At 53.5% G+C, this 15,417-nt stretch overlaps 2 protein-coding genes across 4 annotated transcripts in view; both read left to right on the top strand.

Annotated features, from left to right (window-relative positions):
• PGS1 (phosphatidylglycerophosphate synthase 1) overlaps positions 1–15,417 on the top strand; it is a 48,961-nt gene that overhangs the window by 31,641 nt on the left and 1,903 nt on the right. The window contains exons 8-9 of one of the 3 annotated variants that reach the window (XM_050764293.1): positions 8,164–8,312; positions 12,793–12,922. In XM_050764293.1, coding sequence (XP_050620250.1) covers positions 8,164–8,312; positions 12,793–12,912 — 269 coding nt within the window. In that variant the 3' untranslated portion in view covers positions 12,913–12,922. Of the gene's footprint in view, positions 1–8,163; positions 8,313–12,792; positions 13,938–15,417 lie in introns of those variants that run through there. The other 2 variants (XM_050764292.1, XM_050764294.1) reach the window with 2 other exon arrangements.
• Positions 6,528–15,417, top strand: part of ENGASE (endo-beta-N-acetylglucosaminidase) — a 639,565-nt gene continuing 630,675 nt past the window's right edge. The window contains exon 1 of the mRNA XM_050764223.1: positions 6,528–6,532. The gene's annotated coding sequence lies outside the window, so the exon portion shown is untranslated. The remainder of the gene's footprint in view (positions 6,533–15,417) is intronic.

Below are 15,417 nucleotides of genomic sequence, written 5' to 3'. Positions count from 1 at the left end.
TGGATCCCAGGGCATGTGCCCGTGTGGGGGATGGGATATAAGGGAGAGTTGGCAGAGGTGGGTGAGGGATGGATGGTGCGTGGAGGGGGCTGCTGCTGAGCAGAGGGGCTTCATCCTAAAGCCAGGAACCAGAGGTCAGAGGTCACTTGATGCTGAAGTGAGAGGCGAGGGTCCTTCCCTGCTCAGTGGCTGTGTCGCCAGTGGGATCTTAAGTCAGCACCTCTTCAGGCCCATCTTTTGATGGTCACTTCCTCCAGAGCAGCCTGTGTCAGGTTGAGAGATGAGTGGGCGGCCGCAGGTTGCTTGTGGATTTGGATGGCTGGCCCAGTGGACCATTTCCTGTCTACCCTTTGCATGGCGCTTGCTGGGTACAGGCTGTGTGCCTCTTTGGGTGTGTCTGTGTTTGGGCCCCAGAAAATTCCTGCCGGTGGCTATGCGCTGATACCTCCACTCCCTCACCCAGGCTCCTGTAGGACAGGCCTGGGCTGATCTCAGCTCCTCCTGCTCCCAGAAGCCCTTGGGCAGAGGCGGGTAAGCCAGGACTGTGGATTCCAGATCCTCGCCCCTCAGACAGCACTCTGCTGTCAGCACAGCACTCCTCTGGGAGCCAGGCAACAAGAGGCTTTGCGGAGTGACTGTGTTGAACTTGCTGGTGGCCCCATGAGTGTAGTGATGCAAGGAAGAGCAGCGTGGGGGGAAGAAGCACCTTCTCATGTGAAATGACCCCGTGGCTCAGCAGCTGCCAGTGGATTTCAGTGCAGTCTGGTGACAGAAAATTCAGAGGGCTGGCGTTTTTTCTTTAGTGTTTTGTGTGTTGTCAAGTATTGCCAGGACTGTCTGGCAGTTGCTTAGATGCCTTGTTGGAAAGATTCCTGTGTGATAACCATCTGCCGATCGTTCAACAGCCTGATACACCTCTTTTGTGTACTATGCTGATTTTTTTTTTTTTTTTTTTTGAGGCGGAGTCTCACTCTGTCGCCCAGGCTGGAGTGCAGTGGCGCGATCTCGGCTCACTGCAAGCTCCGCCTCCCGGGTTCCCGCCACTCTCGTGCCTCAGCCTCCCGAGTAGCTGGGACTACAGGCGCCGCCACCACGCCCGGCTAGTTTTTTTGTATTTTTAGTGGAGATGGGGTTTCATTGTGTTAGCCAGGATGGTCTCGATCTCCTGACCTCGTGATCCGCCCGTCTCGGCCTCCCAAAGTGCTGGGATTACAGGCTTGAGCCACCGCGCCCGGCCGCTGATTTCTTAACATATTTTATCTGTCAATCTGTCATGTATCTCTATCACATTTCAATAAATTGAGCTGTTTCTAAGAACCAGAGGAACCCTCAACTATTTAAAGGCAAGCACTAGAGACTTCTTTTGCAATATGGTTTATCTATTAATTTTTATTTGGATTTTTGTAAAGGGAGCCTATTTAGAATACTCAGGAGAAGTCACGCAAGTGTGATTTGGCGTCGAGATTACTAGACTTGAAGTCTAGAAGCCTGGCTCTGAGTCCACATTTACCTGTGGCCACAGCTGAGGGGCCTGGCTTAATCTCCTTCCTGTGCAGTCAGGGGATGGCTCTGGATTGTCAGGAGGACACGGGGAACGGGGCTCGTGTTTGACTTTCTGTAAAATAACCGTACGGTTCCTAGGCCGGGTGAGGCGCCTGGTGGGGTGCGTGGAGGTTGAAATCACACTGGGGGCCGAGGGCCACTGCGTGTCCCTGAGCGAATAGATTGGCAGAAGGGAGTGGGGTGGGGGTCTTGGATCCCTTGGTGCTGTGTCTCTGGCCTTGCTCCCTGTAGTTTTGTTGTGCTGATTTGGTCATGAAGGAAGGTGCTGCCAGGCCTCTTCCCCTGCATCGCCTTGGCTATGGGAGGTGGGGCAGGGTGGGCATCTGGGTTGGATCTCAGGCAGGTGGCAGTTCCTCTGATTCATGGTTGTCAGTTTCCTGTTGCTTGGCCCTTGCTCCTCGCCCAGTAGGTGTGGTGGGACAAGGTTCTGGGAGCTGGGCTAGAATTTGGACTCTTAACAGGAAGTGCTTTGTGCTGCTGCAGACACATCTGGATGGGTGCTGAGCTTTCCTTCCCAAACCTGGTTCTGGTCGGGGGTGGGGTACAGGCAGGAGCAGTCCGGCCTTGTCAGCCGTTGAAAGTGTGGTATCTGCTGGGTGCCAGTAAGCTCACTGCGAGGCCTTGAGAGGCAGCTTCAGGGGAGGCTGAGTATGAACTGTGTCAAGCCAGTTCTCATGTCTCTCTTCATCTTTCTGCTCCGTGGAGAGGTGAGGGACAGAGCGGGTGGTGCCCATCCCATTATCACATTCAGGCAGGAGCCATGCTGTGCTGAACCAGGCTGTGTCCATCTGCTGGGACATGGGCTCTGCCCTCCGGCGTGCATTTCATGAGGAAGATCAGAAAATGAGTTTTAACATGTTGACTTCAATTTCTTCTACATGCAGTATTCTAGCATTAACAACACAATGTGGGTGGCTAGGGCGGAGCAGGGTGTTGGATTAAGAGATTTCTGGCTCATGCTGACAGGGAAGTCTGTTAATGGTTGTGAGAATGTCACTATTTTTATTGCCTTTCTGATAGGCCAGTTGGCATTCTGCCCAAAGGTGAACTGATGGCGAGAGGCGGGCAGCCCCACCCTGTTTGCCTAGGCGACACGTGAGGCGGCTCTCCCCTGGGCACCCAGTGGGTGTGGTAGGGGTGCTGTGCTGGTGCAAATTGCTCGCTTCAGGCTGAGCACACACACCAGCCTGTGGGCGCTTACACTTTCTCAGAGCTGTACTGATGTCAGAGCAGGCGAGTGCTTATGCTGCCAGGATAAGACTATGAGATCTTCTGTCCTCTCCGTGTGTTTATTGGAGTCTGAGAATCCTGTGAGATTTATTGCAGAATACTGTGGGGGCGCTTGAGGGAGGAGTACATGTTCGTGCATGTACTCTTAAAATGTTCGTGCACTTCTGTCTTAGAACTGCAGAGACCTGGCGCGGTGGATCACACCTATAATCGCAGCCCTTTGGGAGGGCAAGGTGGGCGGATCACCTGAGGCCAGAAGTTTGAGACCAGCCTGGCCAACATAGTGAAACCCTGTCTCTACTAAAAATACAAAAATTAGCCCGGTGTGGTGGCGCATGTCGGTAGTCCCAGCTACTCGCGAGGTTGAGGCACGAAAATCACTTGAACCCGGGAGACAGAGGTTGCAGTGAGCTGAGATCGCGCCACTGTACCCCAGCCTGAGCAAGACTCCATCTCAAAAACAAAACAAAACAAAACAAAAACAAAATAGGCCGGGTGCAGTTGTGGCTCACACCTGTAATCCCATCACTTTGGGAGTCAGAGGTGGGTGGATCACCTGAGGTCAGGAGTTTGAGACCAGCCTGGCCAGCATGGTGAAACCCCATCTCTACTAAAAATACAAAAATTAGCTGGGCGTGGTGGCAGCCGCCTGTAATCCCAAATACTCAGGAGGCTGAAGCGAGTGAATCGCTTGAACCCAGGAGCTGGAGGTTACATTGAGCCGAGATTGCGCCATTGCACTCCAGCCTGGGTGACAAGACAAAACTCTGTCTCAAAATAAAATAAAACCTAAACTTCAGAGCTTTTTTTTTTTTTTTTTTTTTGAGAGGGAGTCTTGCTCTGTCACCCAGTCTGGAGTGCAGTGGCATAAAGTCGGCTCACTGCAACCTCCGCCTCCTGGGTTTAAGCCATTCTCCTGCCCTAGCCTCCCCAGTAGCTAGAATCACAGGCACGTACCAGAATGCCCAGCTAAGTTTTGTATTTTTAGTAAGAGATGGGGTTTCACCATGTTGGCCAGGCTGGTTTTGAACTCCTGACCTTGTGATCTGCCCGCCTTGGCTCCCCAAAGTGCTGGGATTACAGGGGTGAACCACTGTGCCTGGCCTTCAGAGCTTTTTTAACACTTAATTTGACCACCTTTTTTGGGAGAGACATTATTACTCTCAGTTTGTTTATTTTATTCAAACAGATATTTAACAAGTACCAACTGTGTCCCAGGCATCATTCGGCACATTGGGAATGGATCACTGGGTACCAGACAGACTAACTCCCTGCCCTCCTAAGGCTTGTAGTTTGATGGAAAGCAGATAAGAAGCAGATGCATCTCTACAAATATCAGGGAGCAAGTTACGAAGAGCAGAGCAAGAGAAGGCTCCAGGCTGCTGCAGGGTCTGTTACAAGGGGGCTCAGGGAGGGCTTCTCTGAGGAGCAGACACTCGGACTCGGGCAGTTGGCCTGAATGAAGAGGGAGCGTCCATGCCACCATCTGGGGCTGGAGTGTCCTGGCAGAGGGGACAGAAATGAGAAGCCCCTCGACCACACGAGGCTTGCAGAACAGCAGGGGCGCTGGGAGTGGTGGACATTGAGATTGGAGGGTGGGCAGGGCGTGTTGGAAAGGGCTCAGAAGTCACGGTGCGAGTGCTGAGGGAGCGCTGCCATGGAGGCCAGGAGTGCTGAGGCCTGGATCAGCCTTCCACAGGGCAGAGTGACTTTGCAGAAGAGCAGGGGCAGGCGTCCTTTCTGAAGAGGGGGCCTAGAGCTGGGAGGCAGCGGAAGTCGCAACTCCAGTCCAGGTCCTCCTCTGGTGTCCCTGTGACACTTGCTTTATAGCGAGTGTTTGTGGAGTAGCAGCCGCCTTTGCCTCCCCTGCACCCTGCCCTCTCTGGCACCCAGGGCGGCAGCATTTCTCTCTGCCCCATGAACTGCCAGCAGTCAGTCCCCTCCCAAAAGCACTTGGTCTGCAGAGGGCTGCTTCTTCCCTCTTCAGGCTATCGTTCCTGCTGCAGGTCTCCCTAATCGGATGGTTCCTGGAATTGTAAAGATGTCAGGCCCAGAGGTCAGGCCCTGGGATGAAGAGTCGGGCGTGATAACCAGTTTATGGCCTTGTACTGGGAAACAGATTTCCCGACAGTGAGTCCCAGGCCTGATAGTCTTAGCCCAGTGTGTACACAGCCTGACATCCTGACTGGTGGTGCAGGTCTGACCGGAGCTCCAGACTGCTCAGGCCTAGAGCGAGGGAGATGAAACAGAACCTAAAGGGCTCCTTTTTTTTTTTTTTTTTTTTTTTTTTTTTTTTTTTTTTTTTTTGGAGATAGTGTTTCTCTCTTGCCCAGGCTAGAGTGCAGTGGGGGTAATCTTAGCTCACTGCAGCCTTGACCTCCAAAAGGGCTTTTAGATTCCCCTTCCCCAGTTGGAAACTTCCCAGTTGTCCTCAGGACACAGACCAATGGCTAAAACTCCTGACTTGTGAGCTGAAATCTTGAAACACCATTGTTCCCAGCTGCCCTGGCCTGTGGGGCATGCTGGAGTATGGGCATCTTGCAGCAGCATCCTGTGGCATCTCTGGACCTGGCAGGTGCTTGACTCATGCTGTCTCCTTAGGGCTCCCCAGAGGGCATCAGGCTGGCCTGTGGTCGTTATTTTCTTTCTGATGGAGAAAGATTGCAGTGCAAATAAGTCTGGCGGGGAAGCTGATGGGCAGTCTCAGGTAGGTTAAAAGCGTGAGCTACCTCTCTAATCCTGGGCACTCACCTGCTGAAAAACCCTTATTCTTTCTATATGGGAAACATAGATATAGAGACTGTCTACAAATACATATACAGTTTGTCTTGGGGTCAAGAATGAGCAGTAGATGGGGAAGCAGTTGATGAAGTTGCGCACTGGAGGTGGCCTGCCTGCCTCTGAGCGCCGGCCCCTAGGTGGCCTCATAAAGAACCGAGCCAGTGCTTAGGTGGATTTGGCAAATAAAAAGTGTGTGTAGAACCATGCACCTCCAACCTTCTCCATCAGATTCTGTGGTCTAGGAGCTGTGGGGTGGACGCCGAGTCATGGTGGTGTGACACAGAGCGGCCTAACCCTCATCACCCATGTGGGCGTGTGGCCTTCCTACTCATCACCGTCACTGTTCCCTCCGTGGGCTCGGGAGAGCCAGCTGGACAAGTCACACTCAACAGACCCAGTGTTTTAAGAGGCTCATCTTGTCATTAGAAAAGTTGGAATGAACAACGGCAGGTGGGAGGAAGCTCCTGTCTCTGGTCTGAGGCTGGCGGACGCCTGCCTTGCGCCTTTCTCTGCCAGCTCCATGCTCTGGGGAAGAGGGGGTGGGAGGGGGCTGTGTGTACGAGGGGTCACGAGTGCTGTTCTGCTTGGACCAACCTGGGCAGTGTGAGCCATCTAGATCAGAGCTGCCAGGGGAAGGGGGCAGCCTGCCCACACCTGTGGTCCTGTGAATGGCCTGCATGGCCAGTGGCCCAGCGGGGCGGTCCTGTTTATGGTGCGAGGCACACAGGCCAGCAAGTGGCTTTGATGTGGCCCTTGGAGGGGTGGAGACAAGCCCATTACAGGAACAAGCGCAGGGCCTCGTCACCTCTTACCCAAGATATTCTTGGAAATGCTCTTGCTCTAAGTGAAGATTAGGAAACCGTTTGCTATTTTAGGAGCCTGGTGTGTGTGTTACGTACTGTGTTGACTAGACCATGACGATTGTGTGGGTCCTTTGAAAGGGGCGTGTCAGTGGGGGAGACCTCAACACCCCATGGGGAGGGGCAACTCTGGGATGCTGGGATTAGTGCAGGGCACCCTAGAGGAACCCGGGGCCACCTGCTCACCCTCATTCATACCTGCTCAGTCTCATTACCTTCTCACCCCCACTCACACCTGCTCACACCACTTAAATCTGCTTGCTCCTGCTCACACCCGCTCACCCCTGCTCTTTACCCGCTCACCCCGATCACACCCGCTCACCCCTGCTCACACCCGCTCACCCCTGCTCACCCCTGGTCTTTACCCCCTCACCCCTGCTGACATGCGCTCACCCCTGCTCACACCCGCTCACCCCTGTTCATTACCTGCTCACCCTCACTACCTTCTCACCCCCACTCACACTTGCTTACACTGACATCAGGCAGGAGTTTCTGGGAGAAGCGTTCTTAGTGCCGGTGGAGGGCAGCACCTGAGGCCGAGCCTGGGTGCCCTGTGGGAGGAAGGGCGTCTCAGGCAGCACTTGTCCTTGGGATGCTAGGTCTTGGTAACAGCCTTTTTAGAATTAGTTCTGATGGGGGCTGGGCTGTGGGAATCCGCCCTGGACCTTGGGAAGGTGTGGAATGGGCCACAGAACTGTGCCTGTCATCATCTCAGGTAACATGTTAGTATTCTGAGTACGCCTGTGGCCTTGTTACAGAAATGTCCCTGTAGCGTGGCTCCCCCTGCCACACGGTGTACCCTGTGCCCTGCTTTTTCTCCAGCTGTAATACTGACTGGCTCATTTCCCAGCAAAAGGGGATATTGTTCTCTGGGTGTGACAGAAACTTACAGGGCCCTTTAGCTTTCTCCTTCATTGCCTTGTCCAGCCAGGAAGTCCCTGGGCCCTGTGGGCAGTGATGGCAGAGGTCTCAGGCCTGGACCCCGTTTGTCCTCACAGGGTTTTGGTGCATCAGCAACTTGAAATAGGGAGGCTGGGTCTGGGAGACTCGCATGTCCCTCAGTCAGAAGGGCACAGACAGCCTACCCAGGACCTATGGTGAGGCAGCCAGCCTTCAAGGCAGACCTGTTCTTACCAGCCACCCCGCGTGACAACCCCACATCTGCTGGCTTGGGTCGCGTGGTTGTCCTTCACCGTCTGCCCTGTTGCGCACTGAGGTGGCTGCTTCTGAGAAGTACGTGTGAGGATTCTCAGTGCTCACAGGAAGGGATGGCCAGTGCGGGTTCTGAGCTTAGCAGGTAGTGTCAGCAGGTGTGGATGTGCAGAGGCGGTTCAGAGTGGGGTTCGAGGCCCTGAGCTCTCTGGGGAGAGGCTCAGTGGGCATCTGGGCAGGGGTATATGAGAGCAGTCCTGCAGGCGGCGTCACCGTGTTCCCCTGGGAAAGCCTGCTTCTCGTCCTGCTTGGGACACAAGGCCACGGTGTGAGTGGTGGAAGCAAAGACTAGCAGTTGAGCTGAGACTGCGCCCCGGTCCTGGGTTCCTGCTTCCTGCCGCGCCGGGGTCGGGGGGAAGAGCGAGTCCTGGTGTGGCCTGTCCGCCGCTCTGCAGCCGCCCCTCATGTCCAGGCACCCAGAGCGGGCTGCCTTTCTCTTAGATTGCAGCAGCGTGTGGAGAGGACTTTGGCAGATGCTGTGCTCATTTCCTGTCTGCACGTTTCCTTTTCCCCGCAGGCCTCTGGCTGTACCTGGCAGGGAGCAGCCTGCCCTGTCTCACGCTGATTGGCTCTCCTAATTTTGGGTACAGGTCAGTTCACCGGGACCTGGAGGCCCAGATTGCGATCGTGACAGAGAACGAGGCCCTGCAGCAGCAGCTTCACCAGGTTGGTCATGGCAAATGGGATTTCCCAGGGTGCTGAGGGTGTGGCTGGGGTCCAGGCTCACCCGTGCTGTGGGGCTGCCCTGAGAGCTGTTTCCTGAGGCAACGAGTGAGACTCAGAGCAGAGCAGGAAAGACTCCAGGTCTCCAAGGGTGCAGTGATGGGTGCTGAGCCTCGGAAGATCGTGCCTGTGACTTCCCAGACGCTTCGCACCCCACATCCTGGAGACTTTTTCTTTCTCTGCACTAGAGGAGGCCACTATTTTCTCCCTGGGACCTTTCCCTTTTAAGAAAAAGGGTCAGCTCTTCAAAGGTTCAGCATTGGAGCTGGGCGCGGGGGCGCACGCCTGGAATCCCAGCACTTGGGGAGGTCGAGGCGGGTGGATTGTCTGAGGTCAGGAGTTCAAGACCAGCCTGGCCAACATGGTGAACCGTCACCTTTACTAAAAATGCAAGAAAGTAGCTGGGCATGGTGGCAGGTGCCTGTAATCCCAGCTACTCGGGAGGCTGAGACGGGAGAATCGCTTGAACCTAGGAAGCAGAGGTTGCAGTGAGCTGAGGTCGTGCCATTGCACTCCAGCCTGGGCAACGAGTGAAACTCCATCTCAAAAAATAAAGGGTTCAGCAGTGGTTTCGGCCCTCTGTTGTATAATATTAGCGTATTTTCTCTTTAAGGAGATAAAAGAAGGTTACCAGGAGCTGGTGAATGCTTCTGGATGACCCTCTATTTGATGGCCTGTGACATGTGGATAGACTTTTGAAATGGGAGCACATTATTACCCTTTTATCTGAGACCTTGATGGTGCCTTGGGCTCATGAATTTGTGATCTTTGCAATAACCCTTTTCCATGGAAGGCACCAACTTCCCTTTTCCATTCCTGGGGATGCAGATAACACGACCACAGGCCAGAGCCCAGCAGCGTCGGACGGTAACTCTGTGAAGCTTTTATGCTCCAGGGTTTGGGAATAACTGTTGCAAAATTGTCAGAGCCTTTGTTGATGGACGAGGAAATAGTCACTGCTGTGTTCCCTGGGATCTGTCCTCCTGCAGCCTGGGAATCTTGTCAGTGACCGATTGGGGCCTTGGTGCCAGGAAAGGCTTCATGACCACGACAGGCGCAAGAGGAAGTGACAGCGGTCAGTCATGCTCTGGGTGGGCCAGTGGGGTAATGGGTTTGCTCGGGTTTCTTCCTACAGTGAGGTTTACAGCAAATGACTGAGGAAGCCCCCACAAGCTGAGAGATTCCAGTAATAGGGTGACAAGCTGGCCTTGGAGCCAGGCTAGTGGGAAAGACCTGAGCCGACAGCTTTCCACAGCGGGCTTTCCTGGACTTCTGCTTCGGTTCCAGGGGCTGTTCGCAGAGACTTCCACTGCAGCTCTGCGCCAGGGCGGTGGAGAGTCCTTGGTGACTGGCCAGGGCCCAGGATGCGTTCTGCATGGGTCTGAGTTGATGGGGGAGCAAGTCCTCCAGGCCTGCACTGGGGTCCTGGCACTGACTGTCCTCCCCCACTGCCCTGGTAAGAGCATTGAACCCACATCCTGGATCTTGAGAAAAGCTGGGGCCGCTTGTGGTTAGGAGCTGCTTTCTCAAATGACATATTTAGGATATTTTCTTTTTCTTCCCAAACCTGAGTCCCAGGGGCTTTTGCCTGTGGGAGGGTGGTAGCTCTGCTACTGTAGTTATTCCGTTCTTTAGGGATAGACTGATTTCTCTGCCTGTGAAACGCAGAAATACGTTTCCAGATAATTCCACCTATGCTTATATACTGGGACGGCAGCTGCTCTCCTGGGCCCTGCAGTGCCCGGTCCCTAGATACCAAATCCTGCTGGGACTGCCCAGCCTCCAGCCTCCCCACAACCCAGAAAGTCCCTAAAGCCCCAGCCACCACAGGCTCCCTGCTCTCCGAAGCTGTCTCTGGAGCTCTCCTTGGGAATTCAGGGAAGGGCCCTCCTATTCAAGTCACATTGGGCACTGGGAACGGGGAGATATTTTTATCAGAATCTGAAGTCCCTCCCTCCACTTAGTACATACAATAAACACTGAAAGCTTCCTGGTTTTGTTCAGGGAACACAGTTTACCACTTGTGACCCAAGAAAGACTCCCTCGAACAGCGTGGTAACCTCGTCAGCTGACTTCCTTCTCCATCCCTGTTGTGGAGTCTGTGAGGAAACCTAAGTGTTTCTGGGAATTTCGTTGCAATCTTGGCTGGGTGTGCATTTGAAGACATAAAGCTGGGGCCAGGTCTGTGGAGACTCCTGCACACCAGCCCCCCGAGACCAGAGCTGGCTCTTCCATCAGGCACGTCCAGCCAGGGATTGGGACCTCAGCAGCAATTAGGAAGCCCCATGTCTGTGACACGTGGGGCTGCGGGGCTGCTCAGTTGGGAGTGTGGCATGGACCGGTGGATGGAACCCACTGAGCCTGGGACGGGGGCAGGGGGACGGGGGCAGGGGGAAATGAAGCCGGGGCCTGGCTTTGCCCAGCTTTTGATGGGAAAAGCCAAGGCTACATTCTGTAGGGTTCTGGAGTGTGGGGTGTCCCCTTCCTGTCACCCCTGGGGTAGAGGAGTTGCCAGGGCTCACTCCCGGTCTCCTGAGCAGGGAGGGTGCTGCTTTGAGTGGCACAGGCCACCGCTCCTGCTGTCCTGTGGTTGGCACTGTGCTTCTGTGGTCATCACCCGTGGTCCTCACGACAAGGTGGGTGTAGGTGTGGCCCGGACGTTACCGAGGAGAGCGCTGGAGACTCAGTGGAGGAGAGAGGGCTAGAGTCGCGGTGTGACCGTGTGAGCGCTGCCAGGTGCCCCACTGAGGAGGGAGCATTTGGAGGGTAGACTCTTACGAGAGAAGCTTCTCAAAGATCCCGAACACCATTTCAGGCAAAGCATATATAATTTTTTTTTTTTTTAATGGAGTCTTGCTCTGTCGCCCAGGCTGGAGTGCAGTGGTGCGATCTCAGCTCACTACAACCTCCGCCTCCCCGGTTCAAGTGAGTCTCCTGCCTCAGCCTCCCGAGTAGCTGGGATTACAGGTGCACACCACCACGCCTGGCTAATGTTTGTATTTTTAGTAGAGATGGGGTTTCATCATGTTGGCCAGGCTGGTTTCGAACTCCTGACCTCAAGTGATCCACCCGCCTTGGCCTCCCAAAGTGCTGGGATTACAGGCGTGAGCCATCACGCCCGGCCACATACATAAATGTTTTTAAACCTGTTTTAAAATATGAAATTAACAATTCACTATAAAAATTAAGAAAAGCGGAAATAAACCATTTCATGCAGGGAAAACCACTGAAGCAAGCCATTGTGGTGACTGGCTGCCTGCCTTCTGCGTGCAGCACACGGAGAGGCAGAGCGTTAAGCATCAGATGACGATTCTGTTGTGAACATGTATTTCGTGTCCAGCTTCCTCTGCCTGCCAATTCTGGGCACTTTCCCATATGGTTAGGTAAACGTTCTTCTCATGGCAAAAACTGGTGTGTCGTACGAGTTGTTAGTAAGTTCGTGGTGGATGCTGGTTTGTCATATGAGTTGTTAGTAAGTTGGCTGTTGGACATTTAGGTGGTTTCCAGTTTTTCCCTGTTATAAATATTATGATAAATATCTGTATATAAAAATCTTAGTGCATAGTGATTTTCTTGTGGTAAACTCTTGTAAAGGGAGCTTTTTAAGATGCTTGATTCTTGTTGCCAGAGCTCACTCTAGAAGACGACTTGTCTCCCTTTCCCTCAGCACTAAGCATTCATCAGCGTGGAGGATAATGACATCACAAAACAGCTTTGTGCCAGTTTGATAGAAGAAAAACTGTCTCATTTAAAAAATATCTCATTTTAATTTGCATTACCTCATTTAGTGAGGGTGAACATTTAAACTATTTTTCCCACCAGTTATATTTCTTCAACTGTAAATTGAAGAAATTTAAGAGTCCTTTACATGTCTTGGTCTTAAAAGCCTTTTGGTTTGTGTTTTTGGGACAAGGTCTCACTTTGCCACCCAGGCTGGAATGCAGCGGCACCATCACGGCTCACTGCAGCTTTGACCTCCTAGGCGGAAGCCGTTGCCTGCCTCCGCCTCCCAAGCTGCTGGGACTACAGGCGCCCACCACCATACCCAGCTAATGTTTTAGATGTTTTCATACAGACGATGTGTTCCCTGTGTTGCCCAGGGTGGCCTCAAACTCCTCAGCTCAAGTGATCCTCCTGCCTCGGCCTCCAAAAGTGTTGGGATTCTAGGCTTGAGCCACTGTGCCCGGCCCTTAGAAGTCTTCAGGAACACGGCTTCTTAGCTTTTCTGAGGAATGTTTCACAGTGCAACTTGTGGGGCCTGGCCTTGCCTGCCACCAGAGCACCCTGGGAATCTCGGGGCCAGGCAGACATGGGAAGTCAGGGTTTTCCAGGCTGGCCTGAGGGGCTGGGCTAGGGCCAGCCGGCCATGTGGTGCGGTGCTGGAGGGGACTCCTCACTATTCCTGTCTGTCCCTCTTCCTCAGGAGCAAGAGCAGCTCTACCTGAGGTCAGGGGTGGTGTCCTCTGCCACCTTCGAGCAGCCGAGTCGCCAGGTGAAGCTGTGGGTGAAGATGGTGACTCCACTGATCAAGAACTTCTTCTGAGGACAGACAGGTGCTGTCTCTAGCGTCGTCTCAGCACGGTTTTCCCGGGAGCTCACAGGTGGGGCAGCTGGTCGTTCTGACTCAACCAGAGCTCCCGGAGGACTCTCTGATCCCTTTCTCAGTTAAACACAGAGCAGCATCTTCAGGGGTGTGGCAACTGTCCTCCAAGTTAGAAGCGGAATGCTAAATTAGGCAGTCTGTTGACTTTCCATCAGGTACCCACTCCACTAAGTCTCAAGATGCCTGTGTTGGGGTCGGCAGTGGGCAACCCCTTCTGCTCTCCCTTCCCAGGGGGTCCTAAAGAGGCCCTGGGGCAAGGGCTCAGGGATGAGGGGGCAGAAAGGCAGATGGAGCCCCTCCAAGCTGATCATGCTGGTGCAGGAGATGTAGACGTGGGAGGAGGAGAGCACGGTTGCTCGTGAGAGTGGCTCTGGCTTGCTGTCCTGGCTAGCTGCAGCCTGCAGGGTGGGGCGTCGGTGGAGCCAGATCTCGGGCTGCTGCCTGGACGCCTCGCTGACATCCCTGTGCTGCGGTTACGGAGATGCGCCCTTCTAGACTCTGGAAGTTGAGTATCAGGACCCTCTCTGCCCACCCAGGAGGGGCCTGCCGCTTCACCAGAGGCACCAGTAGGGTCCCAGTCACCTGAGGTACCCCGGACTGTCTTGACGCCTAGAGATCCAGGCAGGGGGTGGCTGCCGTTAAAGGTGGGGTCTTTGCTGGGTGGCCCTCTGTGTCCTGGATTCCTCCAGGCCTGGACAGCACTTCACGTGGGGTCAGGCTCCCGAGGCCGCTGCGGCCCCTGCTCTTTGGGTCTGGATGTTGGGGGTAGCTCTGTTGCTTTGGATGGTTGGGCCTTCGGATGGTGGCTTGTGGGGAGGGATGGTGAGGAGTCCAAGAGGAGCCAGGGCCCTGTGGCCGGCGCATGCGCCAGTGCTGGCGTCTCATGTGTGCAGCATGGGCTCCCTTAGTGCCTGCCACCTTAGTTCTCGGCTAAATCTCATTTTTAAAAAATGTGTAGTTTATCTTGCAACTTCTCCTAGTTATTTTAATTACTTTTAATTTTATTGGAATAATATGTGCAAATGTAGAGAGTAAAACAATACCGCGGCCATTTCCTGCCCTCCCCTCAGGCAGCCACTTTGGCTTCTTTCTTCTGATATGCACACGTGTCTGTATTTCTAAATAACGTGCATATCCTGTTATCTTCCCCCAAAATATATACTTAACCAAAAAAGCACCAGTGTCACTCCTAAAACAAAAATTACCAAGAATGTCTTAGTGTCATCAAATACCTAAATGGTGTTCACAATTCCAGTTGCCTTAAAATTAATTTTTTCGATTGACTTGAAGTTAAGGACTATACCTTGTGATTGTTTTTGCCCTAGCAATTTATTTTTTGAAGAATGAACTTTGTGTTGGATCTACTTAAAACGTTTTTGTGTCACCTAGTAGCAGGAGATTTTGAATCCACATCATGTGTGTTTATAAAGCCAGCTCTCCACATCCCCCAGTGTCTCCAGGAGCAGCTTTCGTAACCTCACTGCCTGATCTCTTTATCTTGAGGTGCTTGACCCTTGCACAGAGAGAAGCTTCCTGGGCTGCAGGGCATGGCAGCCTTTCCTTTCCTGGAGTGAGATTAGATTTAGTCCCTGTACTTTGCCTCTCTAGAAGTAGCTTCTTGCCTTTCCCTCCCGAGGGCTGGCAGCAGTCACTGTCACCCTTCATGGGGTCTGGTTCATGGGCTCACCTGGTCTTAGACAAGGGCAGCTGCAGTCCCCGCACCAGGCAGAACTGCAGTTTGAGTGGCTGGGGATAGATGGAGTGGCGGCCTGGCCACACTGCCCTGGGCAGCAGCACATCAGTTAACAGTTTGCCTTCAAACTAGTCATTACTCTGTCTTGTGGGACAATTAGACTAGAGGAGCCAAAGGAATGTGCAGGGGCAGTGGGTTTCTGTTTGGAGAGTGGCTTTCGGTAAACAGAGTTCGCATTCCTCCAGATTCTGTGGGACCAGAGTAAACATCATTGTGCCACAGCCCGGCTGAAGCCATCTGCAGTGCTGTTCCCGCAGCGCACCGCTGCTCCCTCTGTCTCGGCTAATGACCTTCAAGGCTGTCCTAGGCAGGTTCTCCCCGAGGAGCTCCCCAGACCAAGGCTCCCTAACTCTGCAAAGCAACCAGAGCAACAGAGAACAGCGGGTGGTCGCCGCCGCAGTCCTCCCGGCGTTCTAGGTGCATGGGGCTGTTGTGCTCCAGTCGCTGTGTTCTGTCGCTGGAGTGCAGGTTAAGTGCGAATCATCTCTTGGAAAGTTTAGAGATAATTTTGTCAACTACCCACGATATATATGTGTGGAATAGATTACTCTTATTTCATGATTTAAAGGCAAAATGGAAAAACTTCACATTTTGTGGTTATTACCAGGGACTGAAGTGAGTTGCTTGGTGGCCCCTGGCAGCTTTATCTCCCCTGGTCACCTGAAGGGCTGCAGTGACCCCTCCTGGCCAGC

Source organism: Macaca thibetana, chromosome 16 (genome assembly GCF_024542745.1).
Source record: "Macaca thibetana thibetana isolate TM-01 chromosome 16, ASM2454274v1, whole genome shotgun sequence".
NCBI lineage: Eukaryota > Metazoa > Chordata > Mammalia > Primates > Cercopithecidae > Macaca > Macaca thibetana.
This window is presented reverse-complemented; position numbering and strand designations above follow the sequence as displayed.